Source organism: Delphinus delphis, chromosome 15 (genome assembly GCF_949987515.2).
Source record: "Delphinus delphis chromosome 15, mDelDel1.2, whole genome shotgun sequence".
Taxonomy (NCBI): domain Eukaryota; kingdom Metazoa; phylum Chordata; class Mammalia; order Artiodactyla; family Delphinidae; genus Delphinus; species Delphinus delphis.
This window is the reverse complement of record NC_082697.1, coordinates 61,115,225-61,129,395: the sequence shown is the minus strand read 5'-3', so window position 1 is coordinate 61,129,395 and position 14,171 is coordinate 61,115,225. Positions and strand designations below refer to the sequence as shown.

The window sequence follows — 14,171 nt, the reverse complement described above, 5'->3', positions numbered from 1 at the left end:
TATCCCTTAACCAAAGCCCTTTATTTTGTCCCAACTCATGTTCATTTTACTTTGGGTTTCCCAAATTACTAGGATGGAAAGAATCTCCAAGGATTGGCTTGGTTTGATTGCCCTGAAAGTTAGTACACTGATTTTCATAAAGGTGAAAGACAAGGCAAGTCTAGGGCACATTATAATATCCTGAAGCCTTTAGTGTGGGGCTTTTCAAGACTGGGAACTTAGTGCTTGTTTCCAAACTAGTTGTTGACTTCTCCAGGGAAGGGGGTGCTTGCCTCAAGCTGATTTTGCCTTATCTAATTTCTGCCTTGCGGTCTTGTTTGCCAAAAAGATTTATCAGGCAAGCTGCTACTGTGGCTTTGTCAAAAGGCTACTTTTTAGAGAAACCTTGAAGGGCACCCACTCCACATACCTCTACTTGGCATGCCAGCCCTGTGGGCCCCCAGGGGCTGTCCACATGTAGGCCCGTTCTAGCCTTGTATTTGCTCTGGTTGCTTTAAAGTACATGTCCCTCTGGTTAATCGTTATGATAAACAAGTAATTTGTTGAGGTTAAAAAAATCAATCCCTGGATATTTGTTTAAACAGCTTGCCTCCTCCATAGCAGGATATCATATTAGTTTCCTATGATTCTTATAACAAATCACTGCAAGCTTGGTAGGTGCCTTAAAACAACAGAATTTATTCTGTCACAGTTCTGGAGGCCAGAAGTTTGAAATCAAGGTATAGGTACGGCTGTGCTCCTTCCAGAGGCTCTGTCTCTCTAGCATCTGGTGACTGCTGGCCCTCCTTGGCTTGTGGCCACATCACTCCAATCTCTGCCTCCATTGTCCCATTGCCTCCCCCTCTTTGTGTGTCCTGTCTCCCTCTACCTTTCTCTTATAAGGACAGTTGTGATGGCGTTTAGGGTCCACTTGGATAGTTCAGGATATGTCCTCATCTTAAGGTCCTTAACCTAATTTCTAGTTATATCTGCTAAGATCCTTTGTCCAAATGAGGCAGTGTTCACAGGTTCTGGGAATTAGAATGTGGATATATCTTTTTGGAGGCCCACTGAATAGACATGTTGGTAGTGAAGTCAGCATTCTTAGGTATTCCTTGCCTTGTTTTGGCCCTGGCTATGAACAAGTAGGTAATAGTTATTTCCAAGACTATTTAACAGTTAATTTATACGATTCAAGGGTTAGCAGTGAGGGACTTCCCTGCTGGCGCAGTGGATAAGACTCCACGCTCCCAATGCTGGGGGCCTGGGTTCGATCTCTGGTCAGGGAACTAGATCCCACATGCATGCCACAACTAAGAGTTCACGTGCTGCAACTAAAGAGCCAGGGAGCTGCAACAAAGGAGTCTGACTGCTGCAACCAAGACCTGGTGCAACCAAATAAATGAATAAATAAATATTTTTTTAAAAAAGGGTTAGCTGTACTCGAAGAAATTTAGACTAGCTAACAAATATCTTCTCCAACGAACATCTTCCACGGTTCAGAGGATTTCACCTGCATTGACAGTAATTTCTGACAGCAGCCCTGAGGGGGTAGGTAATAGTGTCCCCATTTGAGAGCTGAGGCCATCTGCTGAGGGCCCCAGAAACCGCAGAGTCAGGGATAACCCAGGTCTGTCCGCAGCTGGGAATGGATTCTTCCTCCACAGCAACAGTCTCTAAAAGATACAGTTCTACAGTTAGTGGCACATTTTCTTAAGAGATAATGCTAATATCTTTGAAAGATTTCTTTGTCTCTGTGTTTGGCTTGAGCAGTGATTCTAAAAGACATTGACTTTGACCCTTGGATTGTGGGGGACTGGTTTCCTCTGACATTTTACAATCTGCTGTTTTATAGGCCCTGCGGACGTTGCCTTTGTACAAGGTTTAGTTTAACACTTTTATTTGATGTACTTTGATATGGTTCATTTGATGGAGACTGTTTACATGAGCTGCTGGTTTTCTTTCTTCTTTCCTTTCTTTCCCCCCTCCTTGTTGCTTGCGTATTTCTCTGCTTGAGAAGGGACATGAGTTGGCTTCGGGACAAATGTCGGGTAATGCTGTATTTGTCAAAACATCAAGTGGCTAGATGGAAATTGCACGCGCCCCACCCCCCGCGTGAAATGGAAATAGCTGGTACCCCAGTAACGCTCCTGTAGCCAGCGGTTGCCCTCTTATTTTACACGAGAGCTTTAGTGAGCAAAACAAATGAGCTTATTTTGTGAGAGATGTCTGCATGCTTCCTACCCTGGATGATAAAATCAGTTTTTTATAGCGCATAAATATGTATAATGATGAGCCCTTGCATACAAGGTTCTTATGAAGTGCTTTTACTGCTGTGCCCTGAAGGAAATACCAAGACCATTTGCAAGTACAGTAGAGCTGGCAGTCGTTAAAGGTTTCAATTTTCCTTTGGAAGGCTTGGGACTTGGGGTGAGGTACAAATTAATTCACTGCTCAAATTGTGTTGAGATTAGATTTTACTCGACATTTCGGTATTCCAGTCTTCAGTGGTATAAGAGGAGTGCAGTTTTACTTGGAAATCTCTTTTTTTTTTGAGGTAAAGCTTTTTAGGAAGAGAAGTGTAGTCTTGATGAAAGCAGATGAGCAAATGCAAATTTTTACTCATTTATTGAAATACTGAGTTTCTAGATGGAAGAATGAGAAGCTTAGAGGCTGGAAGATTTTCCTTTTGCTCAGGCAGGACACCAGAATAAACACTGTTCTCCTTTATGAAGACATGCCGTAACATCAGACATCCTTCTAGATCATTCAGGCCTGTGTGTATGTGTACAAATCTGACCTACGTAAAATAAGCATTCAGACACCTCAGTGTCTCGCTCAACCCTGAGATGTGCTGAAGCACTGGCTTTCCTGATGGTGATCATGGTGTGTGGGGGCAGGTGTGACTGGAAGGCTCGATGCCCAGGTAGCCCAGATAGCAGCTCTTTCTGCACTGCAAACATGGGAAGGTTGTCCTTTTGACCTGTGGCTCTATCGCTCTCTTCTCTGCTCGGTCATCCTAGTTGCCTTCCTCAGTGTACCCAAAGCTCTTCTCAGACAGCAACATCATTTCTTGTATCTGGACTCTGCCCCATCACACAAAGCTATAATTTTAATCAGATCTTAAAGCATCACCAAAAAACCCCATGGACAGCAGGCTCTCTGTTTCACATGGAGGCTTTGGAAGTAGCTCAGGTTAAAGCCCGATGGGAGTGGGTACCCAGCAGAGAGAAGGCAGGAGCCTTTAGTGTAGGGCTTGTAGTGGGAAGCTTTGGATCTGAGTCTGTCTCTGCTCCCATGATGACCAAGGGTGAGCGACTGGACTTGGGAAAACCTGCTTCCTCATTCCTTGTATGACAGGACTGATGCCTGCCTGTCCTCCAGACACCAGAGGATCAAATGAGGCTGAATGTGCCATAATAAATACTGTTATTTTAGTCAGGAACTTTGTCCTTTAAAAAAGTAATATATATTTTTCCTGACTGAAACACAAATTACCCACTTGTAATTCCACCAGCCAAAAAGAAAAAAAAAAAAAAGCTGTCATTTTAGTGTTATTTCCTACTAGTGTGTTTTATCTCTATTTCATTTATTAATTGAGCTGTACTATTTATATAGTTTTGTAACTTAAAAAAACGCAGTAAAGGATTTTACAGAAGACAGTAAAACTAGTGGTTAGCAGCATCATGTCACTCACTGGCCTTCAGTGGTTTGTCAGGTGGATATATCATTGTCCACTTATAACCTAACCTTTGTGTTGGGCCTTTTGTCAGATGCACGTCCACTGCACTGCCCTGGGCAGTACTGGTTTTTCTGCCAGTTGCTTCTTAAAGTGGCCCTCAGTGCACCTCACTGATTCATTGTCTTTCTCTGCCATCAGTTAACAGCATTGGAAAGCATGCTGCTGCAGGAGCAAAATTAAATATTTTGTTTCATTTCTGAATAGAATTATTGGCTTTACACATAGACTCGGTCATGCAGAATTTTAACAAGCTGTAATGATCTTTTCGATTCCCCGAGGATTGAGCCTACGTGCAAAGTATTCCTGATTGACCTTCAGGACTTCCTGTGTGCATTTTTTTTTTTCAAAGGATATATCCAGCCATTTCTTTTCCATAGCACTTTATTTATTTATTTATGCCCCATGGCATGCAAGATCTTAGTTCCCCGGATCAAATCTGCACCCCCTGCAGTGGAAGCGCGGAGTCTTAACCACTGGACCGCCAGGGAAGTAGCCCTGTGTGCATTTTTGAATATCACCTTTGCCCTTTTTGCTTTTTTGAGCACAGCTGCATAAAACGGGTTAATACTGGCGCTGTTTTGCAATCCTTTTTTATTCACTGGACAACTAGGGAATGGTTCAGATAAGCCATAGTCCAAGGCAAGCTATTGTGTCATCAAAGAATAACGTTTGATCTTAGTGTACTTCTTTTGAGCTGCTCAGTGTGTTCTGTGGTTGCCAGAATCTGGCTCTGAAACTTGTTGGTAAGGTCGGAGAATTTTGATAAGGTTGAAGACATCTGATCCTTTGTATGTATGTGAGTGTTCCTCCTTCCAATGTTGGCCAGCCTTGGGTGCTGCTTTAGTGGTTAAAGTTGGTGATGCTGGAGGTGCTGATTTGTGGCCAAGTCACAGAAAGGGTTGGACTTTTGCCAGTGAGTTGCCAAGAGAGTAGTTTAAGTAATCTTTTTTTTTACTTTCTTCTTAAAAATGAGAAAAACAGCTGTCAGCAATAATTTTCCCCAATTTATCTCTTGCAGAGAACCTAGTTGCATGCCACAGTTCAGCTCCTGGTTTCCGGGAGTGGTGGAAGCCTTATGTTATTGCTTCCTGGATTTCGAGGTAGTCCTTGGTGTTTGTTGTAATCGTTTTGTGTTTTTCTAAGCAAAATGATTTACTGTAAACAAATCATTAAGACTAATACTGTTTTGGACAAGTTGACACAAGTTATTATTATCCAGCTGACCATTGAATCATCATGAATGGCAATTAACACAGCCTTGAACATACTCTTTTTCTGTGAACCCAGTGATTTCAGTTCCCAGATTCTGAATCAGTAGGGCTTAGGTGGGGCCTAGGAATTTACATTTCTGTCCAGATGCCGATCTGGGGACTAGGGAAGCACATTCTGATAAGTGCTCAAGGTTCTAGACTCTTAAGGAGCTTTATGCCTGAAATGAAATTCTGTGACTACGGGCCTTCTTACACAGTCTAGGTCACAGTGTCATATCGCTCTGGTCAGAAAAGAATGTTAGCAGATGGCTTTTCATGAGTGCCATGCAGCATATGGGCAGCAGAGGTGGGTAGCTGTTTGGGACATAAAGCCATTGTACACAGCCTATTCTGTGTAGCCTGTTAAATTGGCTGAGCTGAATTCATCCAGCCTGCTGAGTGAATGACCCCGAGTATGTTGTGTTCTACCCTTGGATCTTTCTAGACATGTTTGAAAGCCGAGATAAACAGCATTACCAGTATTATCATAGAACATTAACAAACTGACAAATGCCAAAAAGAGTAAAATTTGTGTCATAGCATCTAGAATATGAACTTGAGTCATGTAGTTTACCAGGATAGAATCCTGGTGTAAAATTGGCCCTTGTATCAAATGGGGATTTTAATTTTAGTCTTTGACAGAGTTCGTGTCAGTCCTTTGGAGAATAAGTGCTAAAATAATGTTTCACCAGGAAACTTGCAGGAACGTGGCAAGGGCCCCACACAGCCTTGAGTGTCTTTACCAAATTACAGCTGTCTTGAATCATCACTGAGATAGAAATAACGTTTCATGCAAGCCTTGGTCCGAATGTGTTTTTGATATCTGCAGATGAAAGGCCTCTTGGAAGAGACTGTTCTTCAATACAATCACAGGGAAGGAACATCCTTTCATGTGTTTATCAGCATTTCTGCTTGCCTAGTGCATTTCCTCATATGTTAAAATGAAAACTGTCCAGTCAGATGATCTACACGTGAGGTATTTTATCAAATCACTCTAGGGAGTCAATGTAGGCCTTTTGACGAGGCATGCATGCAATGAAATGTTTTAATTTTCCATCAAGAGGGCAGGGGTGCTACCAGAGCAGTGGCTTGCAAACCGTCTGACCTATGGGGGCAGGGAGGCCCTGGCGAGTTTACTTTGGTTCTGTTCCACGGACGCTCAGCTACAGTTTTAGAATTGGTTTCCCAATTGTATGGGGTGCAGTCTGCCAAGTCACACACAGAATTGGTTTTCGTGTTCTTCCAGGGTTTGGGGTGATTCACTTCTCTCTAAAGCCCAGGCATGAAGGTGGAGGCGTAGGGAATGAGTGAGAAGGGCTATTAATATAATTCATCTGAAATTTGAAAGGGGTTTCTATTTAGTTAAAGTATTGAGTAAGCAAACAAGGTAGTGTAGGATTAACTAACTTGAAAAAATCTTTTTGAGTGTTTTCACTGAGAATAAATTTTTACTTAGTTTAAGCAGAAATGATACTTAAAATCCAGATGAAATATTAGAGAACAAATAGCCAGTATAATGCTTGACAAATAGCCAGTATAATGCTCGACAAAAGATATCTTAAAAAAATTCTTTTTAAAATATTTGCATGGTGAGAGAATTGGGAAGGTCTGCTTTTTAACTGTCATCCTTGTTTGTATTTATAGGGCAGTAGGTTTTCTAAGCTCATTGAGGCCACATGATCTTAGGAGGAAAACAATATTTTAAAAAGAAATAAAGCAATTGCAGACTCAACCTTGTGATTTCACTTTGTATTCGTCTCCCCCACAGCAGGTGAAGTAGTGCATAGGGTACACAAGATTGATTCTACTAGCATTTTCAATTGGACTTTCTCTAAGAAAATCTCTGGTTATTTCCCCTGGGCCTCTTGGTTCTGGTAGCCTCTATTTTCTTTCTTTCTTTTTTTTTTTTAAATTTATTTTTTATTGAAGTATAGTTGAATTACAATGTGTTAATTACTGCTCTACAACAGAGTGACTTGGTTATATATACATACATTCTTTTTCATTTTCTTTTCCATTACGGTTTATCACAGGATATTGAATGTAGTTCCCTGTGCTATACAGTAGAACCTTGTTGCTTATTCTATTTTCTTTTCTTTTCTTTTTTTGGCTGCGCTGGATCTTCGTTGCTGCGCGCGGGCTTTTCTCTAGCTGCGGCGAGCGGGGGCTACTCTTCGTTGCGGTGCATGGGCTTCTCCTCGCAGTGGCTTCTATTGTTGCGGAGCACAGGTTCTAGGCATGCGGGCTTCAGTAGTTGCAGCACGCGGGCTCAGTAGTTGTGGCTCACGGGCTCTAGAGCGCAGTCTCAGTAGTTGAGGCGCACGGGCTTAGTTGCTCCGCGGCGTGTGGGATCTTCCCGGACCAGGGATCGAACCCATGTCCCCTGCATTGGCAGGCAGACTCTTAACCACTGCGCCACCAGGGAAGTCCCTCTATTTTCTTTTTTAAGTTTAAAAAATAATAGTAAAAGGAATTTTTAAAAACAAAGTTTCCCAAAACGATTGGCGTTTTTTCGGGGCAGGGGGTGGGGAGTAGTTTTTATTTTTGGTTTAATGACATCGGTGTTTTACAAAGCTGTCAAAATAGTATAAAATTTCGTGCTTTTTTAAAAATTAAAATTGTACCACAAGTTATTGATGTTTTGAAGTTTTTGAAAATTATCTTGAAGTTAATTTTGATTGTTTAATATTCTGTTGAAATGATGAAATGTAATTTACCAACCTCCACATAAATTGAACCTGGAGGTTGATTTTGATTATTGGTGCATTTGATGGTATAGCAGTGAACATCTTGGTGATTCAGCTTTTATTCTTCTGTTGAAATTTGGGTACACGTTTTAAATTGTTTTTATGATGCTTGACTTTTATATGTTCCTTTAACTTTCACTGAAAGTTTTCTTGATGTGGTTTTTAAAGCTGGGAGCCATCTCTAAATTTACTAGATGGAGAATTGAAAATTATGTGAAGCATAAAAATAACCTTATAACCGAGGACTAACTTTTCAGGTTCTGGTTGTCAGTAGTAATAACAGTTACTTTCGAGGGGAACCTACTATGTGCTAGGTGCTTTATATGTCTCGTTGTCTTCTGGCATTGCAGGCAGTATTCATTAAATTGGGTAAACCAGCTACCAGAACCAGAATAGTACACTTGAGACTAAATTAGTGAACTAAAAATAAATTTGGTTTCTTAGCTAAGATTTGGTTTATTAAATTGTAGGCTAGGCAACAAGTTCTCAAACCACAGAGTACCAGGACTTCGTTTTTTCTGGCATTAACAGAACAGTGGTATTCATGCTGATGGTTCCATTTGTAAACCAGATCATGCCCTGCCTGGCTTTTGAATGCCTGGTAATAATGTGCCTTAATTGCGGGTCAGTGAAGCCAAACTAATTGCTTGTTGGGCACTTGGATTGCCTTTTTAATTTGCTGTATAATGTGGTCCCTACCAGAAATGCACAATATGTTATCTAAATAAAGCTCATTAAAATCATCTTACAAACAACAGAATGCCTGATATCTTGTCCATAGTTATGCAAATAAAAGCAAATTGAATGGCATTACCGAGAGCTGTAACTTAGAAGTACTCTTTTAAAAGTGCCTTTGTATCCATTTTGGAAGTATACATAAATGATTGCTATGGTTTATATCCGTGTGATAGGTTTTTTTTTTTTTTAAGCAAGGATTATTTTGCTTTGCGTTCTTAATATGTTTTAAATGGCAGTAATGACATGAGCTTTTGAGACGGTCACTTATTTAAGACCATGCAGTTCACCCAGTAAGATTAGTATTCATCCAATGACTGCATTCAGTTAAAAAAAAAAAAAAAAAAAGACATCAGTGACACGTTTTTAGCTCACAAAACACCAATCCATAGGGTTTACCTTTACAGTTGTGGGAACAGTTGTTCATAGGAGGTTAAGATGGTTAGCACTCTGTAGTACTTGTTTTCTCTCAGTTTCTCTGGACCAACAAGGCAGCTCTTTGACTCTTTGATTACTGATTTTTTTCATTTAGCTAATACTTATTGAGTAGCTCCTGAGTGCCAGGAGCTGTTGTAGGTGTTGGCGGTACCAGTTTTTTTCTTCTATTTGTGATAAATATTTAGCCCTAGAGAAAAATGTGAAGTGAATCTTAAGACCCTTTAAAATGATTTTAGAAATAGGGTAATATAATTAAGAAGCTTCTACAGAAGAATTTAATAGATGCCTATGTGTTTATTTTTTTTAGCTAAATAAACATGCCTATATCAGTCTTTTTTTAATAGAAGTTAGTCCATTATCCGTTTTTCTTTTCTTTTGGTAGGCTATTTCTCATGAGAGTCATGGATATCCCCTATCTAAACTTGGAAGGACCAGACTGTAAGTGAATTTTTATTTTCTCGTTGCATCTGCATATTTAAGTGTGTGGTCTGGAAGGGATAACAGGAAAAGTATTACTGAAGAAAGAGCTTTATTCACTTAAAAATAGCCAGTGATTTTGTGGTTGATATGAATAGTATGCTTAAGTTAATGTTACCCTTGGGCCTTGATTAACTCATCTCTTTACTTACATTTTCCAGTTTATACATGAGTGGAATTTTAAAAAAATATGTCTTCTCATCATTACTTCATTTTCACTCAGAACTCTAAATTCGTAATTTTTTATAAATATATATGTAATAGATTTTAAGATGTGCTAGCCATGTCAATAACAGTACATTTTCTATTTTCCAGTTATTTGAGTATGTATATATTTAAGTTTAATGGGTGGATTTTTTTTTTTTTTTCATTGAAAACCTCAGAAAGCCAGTCTATTTGGGAGGTGGTTGCTTCTTCTGGTTATTCTTTTCCATTGCTGTTTTCCTAGCCTGGTTTATTTGCCTTAATATATGCCGATAGGCATAGAGAAATGGGTGAACTACACTTTATACTTGATGATAATAATCATTGTAATAATAGTTTGAGTACATACTGTGTTGCACTCCATATTAGACTTACGTTTAAATCTGTCATTCTCACAGCAATTCTATGAGCTGAATATCGTCATCCCCAATTTATAATCATGCGTGGCTGGAGTGGTTAGGTCTCTTGTTTAGAGTTGCACAGTTAAGTGGTGGGTCTGGGATTAGAAAACAAGATTGTGACTCAGGACTGCCTCTGCTCAAACACAGTCCATTTAACTTGGATACTGTGTTATTATTATTATTATTTTAACTAAATAAACATATGGACAACTAGATTAAAAGGAGAAAGTTAAATGTTTAGTGAAACTTCTTGAACAGAGCAGTCTTTTTCTTTTTTTCTTTAAATAATTTTCCCAGGAACTTTATGAGCGAAGATGTTTCTGCATAGAATTGCTAGGGTTCAAATTGTTGTGGGTTCTGTAAAGTATCAGATCGTGAGGCCTAAGCTCAGATGGCAGTGTCCTTCCAGTCAATCCCAAGAATGCTTTCAGGGGTCATTTGGTAATCATGAGGCATTCATAACGATTCCCCAAGTTAGCCAGGGCTTAGCTTCATCAAAGAACCACTGGTCTGTTGTCCACTTTTCAGCTATTAACCTTTCATCAAAAATTTGTCTTACAGTGCAGCCTAAACGTGATCACGTCCTCCATGTGACATTCCCCAAAGAATGGAAAACGAGTGACCTTTACCAGCTTTTCAGTGCCTTTGGTAAGTAAAGCACAAGTACAGCTGTATTTCTAGGATCCTGCTCCTCTTTTGGTCTAGATGGTCAAAGGTATGCAGATGGCTTTAACTTGGGCACAAACAAGGATTAATATGCAAGGTTGTAGTCTCACTCATGGAACTTCTGGAGTTTGGTGTGCTGCAGTCTTTGTGCTAATGTGATCTGAGGAACTTTCGCTAGCATCCCACATAGAGTGCTATTGTTAATGCATGGAAAGCAAGATACAGTTACTATGACTGCCCCTTACTGCCAACCATGGGAAATAAGTCTGGGCTAAGGATAAATTGTTTTTAAGATTAAATTCAGAGAGAATGTCTGTTTCATAAGGTCAGGCAGTTGCTGCTTGACATCGAATAGTCCAAGCAGACAAGCACAGATGTTTGAGAGGACCAAGATATGTGATATGTATGAGGTAGGGCGGTTCTTCTGTTACCTTTTTATCAGGTCAGGCGATTAGGTTAAATTGAACAGTCTTCTGATTAGGGTTTATAAAGGCCATTCTGATTGTAAGTCTTCAGCAATGTCTCTTTATTTTAACAAAGTATTTAAGCTATCGTCTTTGGAAATTCGTGAATAAAGTGGAGGCAGCAAAAACCTAAATGTCCAATAATATGAATGTTCAGTGAATGTTTATGTGTCTCCCCAACAGACTAGTATGTAGCCATTTTAAAAAGAGTTGAAGAGTTTGTTAAAAGATGGTAAAGTGTTTATATTTTAACATTTATAGTAAAAAGCAGATATAAAGTAGGATTCCTGTATAACTAACATTTTTTTTTAAACTGTGTAGAAATCAAACTGAAAGGAAGCATCATGCTCTTATCACTGAATGTTTCAGATAGAATTGTTTTCTTCCTATTTATGCTTTTCTGTATTTCCTAAAATAAGCATATATTAGCTTTTATAAGTACAAAACGTTACGCACTTAATTTTCAGGAAAGTAAGTGAACGTAGGTATATTTCTGGAAAGTTATCCTAATCTTTGCAGATAGTCTAAATGACTTCTGAAATTCTAGCCCTGCTTTTTTTTTTTTTTTTTTTTTTTTGGCTGAGTTGGGTCTTCGTTGTGGTGCGTGGGCTTCTCATTGTGGTGGCTTCTCTTGTTGCAGAGCACAGGCTCTAGGCACGCGGGCTTCAGTAGTTGTGGCACACGGGCTTAGTTGCCCCGCGGCATGTTGGATCTTCCCAGACCAGGGCTCGAACCCGTGTCCCCTGCATTGACAGGTAGATTCTTAGCCACTGTGCCACCAGGGAAGTCCCTAGTCCTGCTTTTTAATTTAAATGCAGGTACAGAAATGCAGTTGAATTTCACAGCTCATTTCTTTGTAAAGCTTTTTATGTTGTTTTCCATTCTGTATTGCTTTTATCCCGATTTAGTCAAACTTTAATTAGCTAAATTAAGCAGAACGCTCTGAGTAGAATTTTTTTCATTTTAATTAAAAAAAGATTAGCTGTGTGATATTGAACAGGTAACCTCTCTGTATCTGTGTTTCCTTCTCGGAGATGATGATGGTGATGATGATACTGCCTATTTCATAGGCATGTCATGAAGATTAAATGAGTTGATCCATGGAAGGCATTCAGAATAGTATGTGGCATATAGTAACTACTTATAAAATGTTAAATATTATTATTTATCTAAAAAACCTACAGGGTAGAGAGGTAAGGAAATAATAGTAAGTAAATTTTATAATTGAGAAAGTCCTGGCACCCCACTGTGCAGCAGGAAGTGAGTTTTTTCCTGTGGTGGAGAAACAAAGCAGTTTTCAAGTATTCCTAGCCTTTGAAAATTTTAGTAGATATTAAAAGATTATTTTCATTGCTAAGTTCTGGTGATGTTTACCCATTTTTTAAAATTCCAGTTTTCTGTATTTTTTTAGGAAGAGTGGTAGCTGATAGATCTCTGCTTTCCCTTGGTTTTCTCAAGCTCCCCGCCCCACTGCTCCTCTCCTGCCTCTCTTCAGGTCTCCTGCATTCCATTCTGTTTGTTTCGCTTTTTTTTTTTTTTTTGGTTAATTAGTGGCACACATTATTTTTTTTTAATATTTATTTTTTTAAATTTTTGGCTGCATCGGGTCTTAGTTGTGGCACGTGGGATTGTTCATGCAGGCTCTTTGTTGCAGCGTGGGCTTCTCTCTAGTGTGGTGCGCGGGCTTCAGAGTGCATGGGTTCTGTAGTTGTGGCTTGCGGGCTCAGTAGTTGCTGTGTGCAGACTCAGTTGCCCTGTGGCATGTGGGATCTTAGTTCCCTGACCAGGGATTGAACCTATGTCTCCTGCATTGGAAGGCAGATTCTTAACCACTGGACCACCAGGGACGTCCCGCATTTCACCTTTATTGAGGACTTGTCTCTGTATGTGAAAATCATTTTGTTCCACTATACTGCTTTCTGTCCCTCAGTGTTTTTCTTTTCTCTATTAGTCTGTCTTGGTTTCCTCTCTCTGACGCCATCTTTACCTCGTCCTCCATCCCCTACCTGTTTTCTTTACCTGTTTTCTTTACCTGACCTTGAGATCATCATTGAATTTTTCTTATTTCTTGCTACATTGATTCATTTCATGTTCCCCGTTCATAGTTCTCAGAGTTTGAATCTCTAAAAAGAAATAGTTGTGCTTTTTTTTTTTTTTTTTAGCGTACGTGGTCTCTGATTTTTATTAGTGGTCTTTTTTTTTTAATATACCAGGTTCATGGATTTTGAGTCTTTTAGTACATGAACGTGGTATATTCCTTCATTTATTTAGGTCTTCATTAGTTTTTGTTTGTTTTTTTATTTTGGCCTGACTGCACGGCTTGCGGGATCTCAGTTCTCTGACCGAGGATTGAACCCAGGCCATGGCAGTGAAAGTGCCAAATCCTAACCACTAGACCACCAGGGAACTCCCTATTAGTGATCTTGATTGGAAAAAAGTCTCCAGCCCTGGCATGAGATTGGGTTGAATGATAAACTGCCTCAGGATTTAATCCAGAAGGATCTTTCTTTTGTTTTTAAAACAATTTTTAAAGCTGCTTCTTTTTTCCTGGTTTGTTGTTTTCTTGAAGTTTTTTTTAAATTTATTTTTGGCTGCGTTGGGTCTTCGTTGCTCTGTGCAGGCTTTCTCCAGTTGTGGTGAGCAGGGGCTACTCTTCATTGTGGTGTGCGGGCTTCTCATTGTGGTGGCTTCTCTTTGTTGTGGAGCACGGGCTCTAGGTGCGTGGGCTTCAGTAGTGTGGCACATGGGCTCAGTAGTTGTGGCACATGGGCTTAGTTGCTCTGCGGCATGTGGGATCTTCCCGGACCAGGGCTCCAACCCGTGTTCCCTGCACTGGCAGGTGGATTCTTAATCACTGAGCCACCAGGGAAGCCCCTTTCTTTAAGTTATAACTGAAATAGCTGCAGTGGTAGATTTAAGTTTTAGTTCTCCGTAGTGCTGAGATTTTGATCAAATTTTAAACTAGCACCTCATCTCTCTTTAAATTGATGGATATTCTGAAATATATCAGATGTACAAATGGAATCTGATAGCTATCTAAATGGTTAAATGCTTACTTTTAATTCACT

The 14,171-nt window shown here is 39.7% G+C and overlaps 1 protein-coding gene across 4 annotated transcripts in view; it reads left to right on the top strand.

Annotated features, from left to right (window-relative positions):
* Positions 1-14,171, top strand: part of PARN (poly(A)-specific ribonuclease) — a 167,762-nt gene that overhangs the window by 45,775 nt on the left and 107,816 nt on the right. For all 4 annotated transcript variants that reach the window (XM_060031775.1, XM_060031774.1, XM_060031776.1 and 1 more), the window contains exons 19-20: positions 9,274-9,329; positions 10,535-10,621. In XM_060031775.1, coding sequence (XP_059887758.1) covers positions 9,274-9,329; positions 10,535-10,621 — 143 coding nt within the window. The remainder of the gene's footprint in view (positions 1-9,273; positions 9,330-10,534; positions 10,622-14,171) is intronic.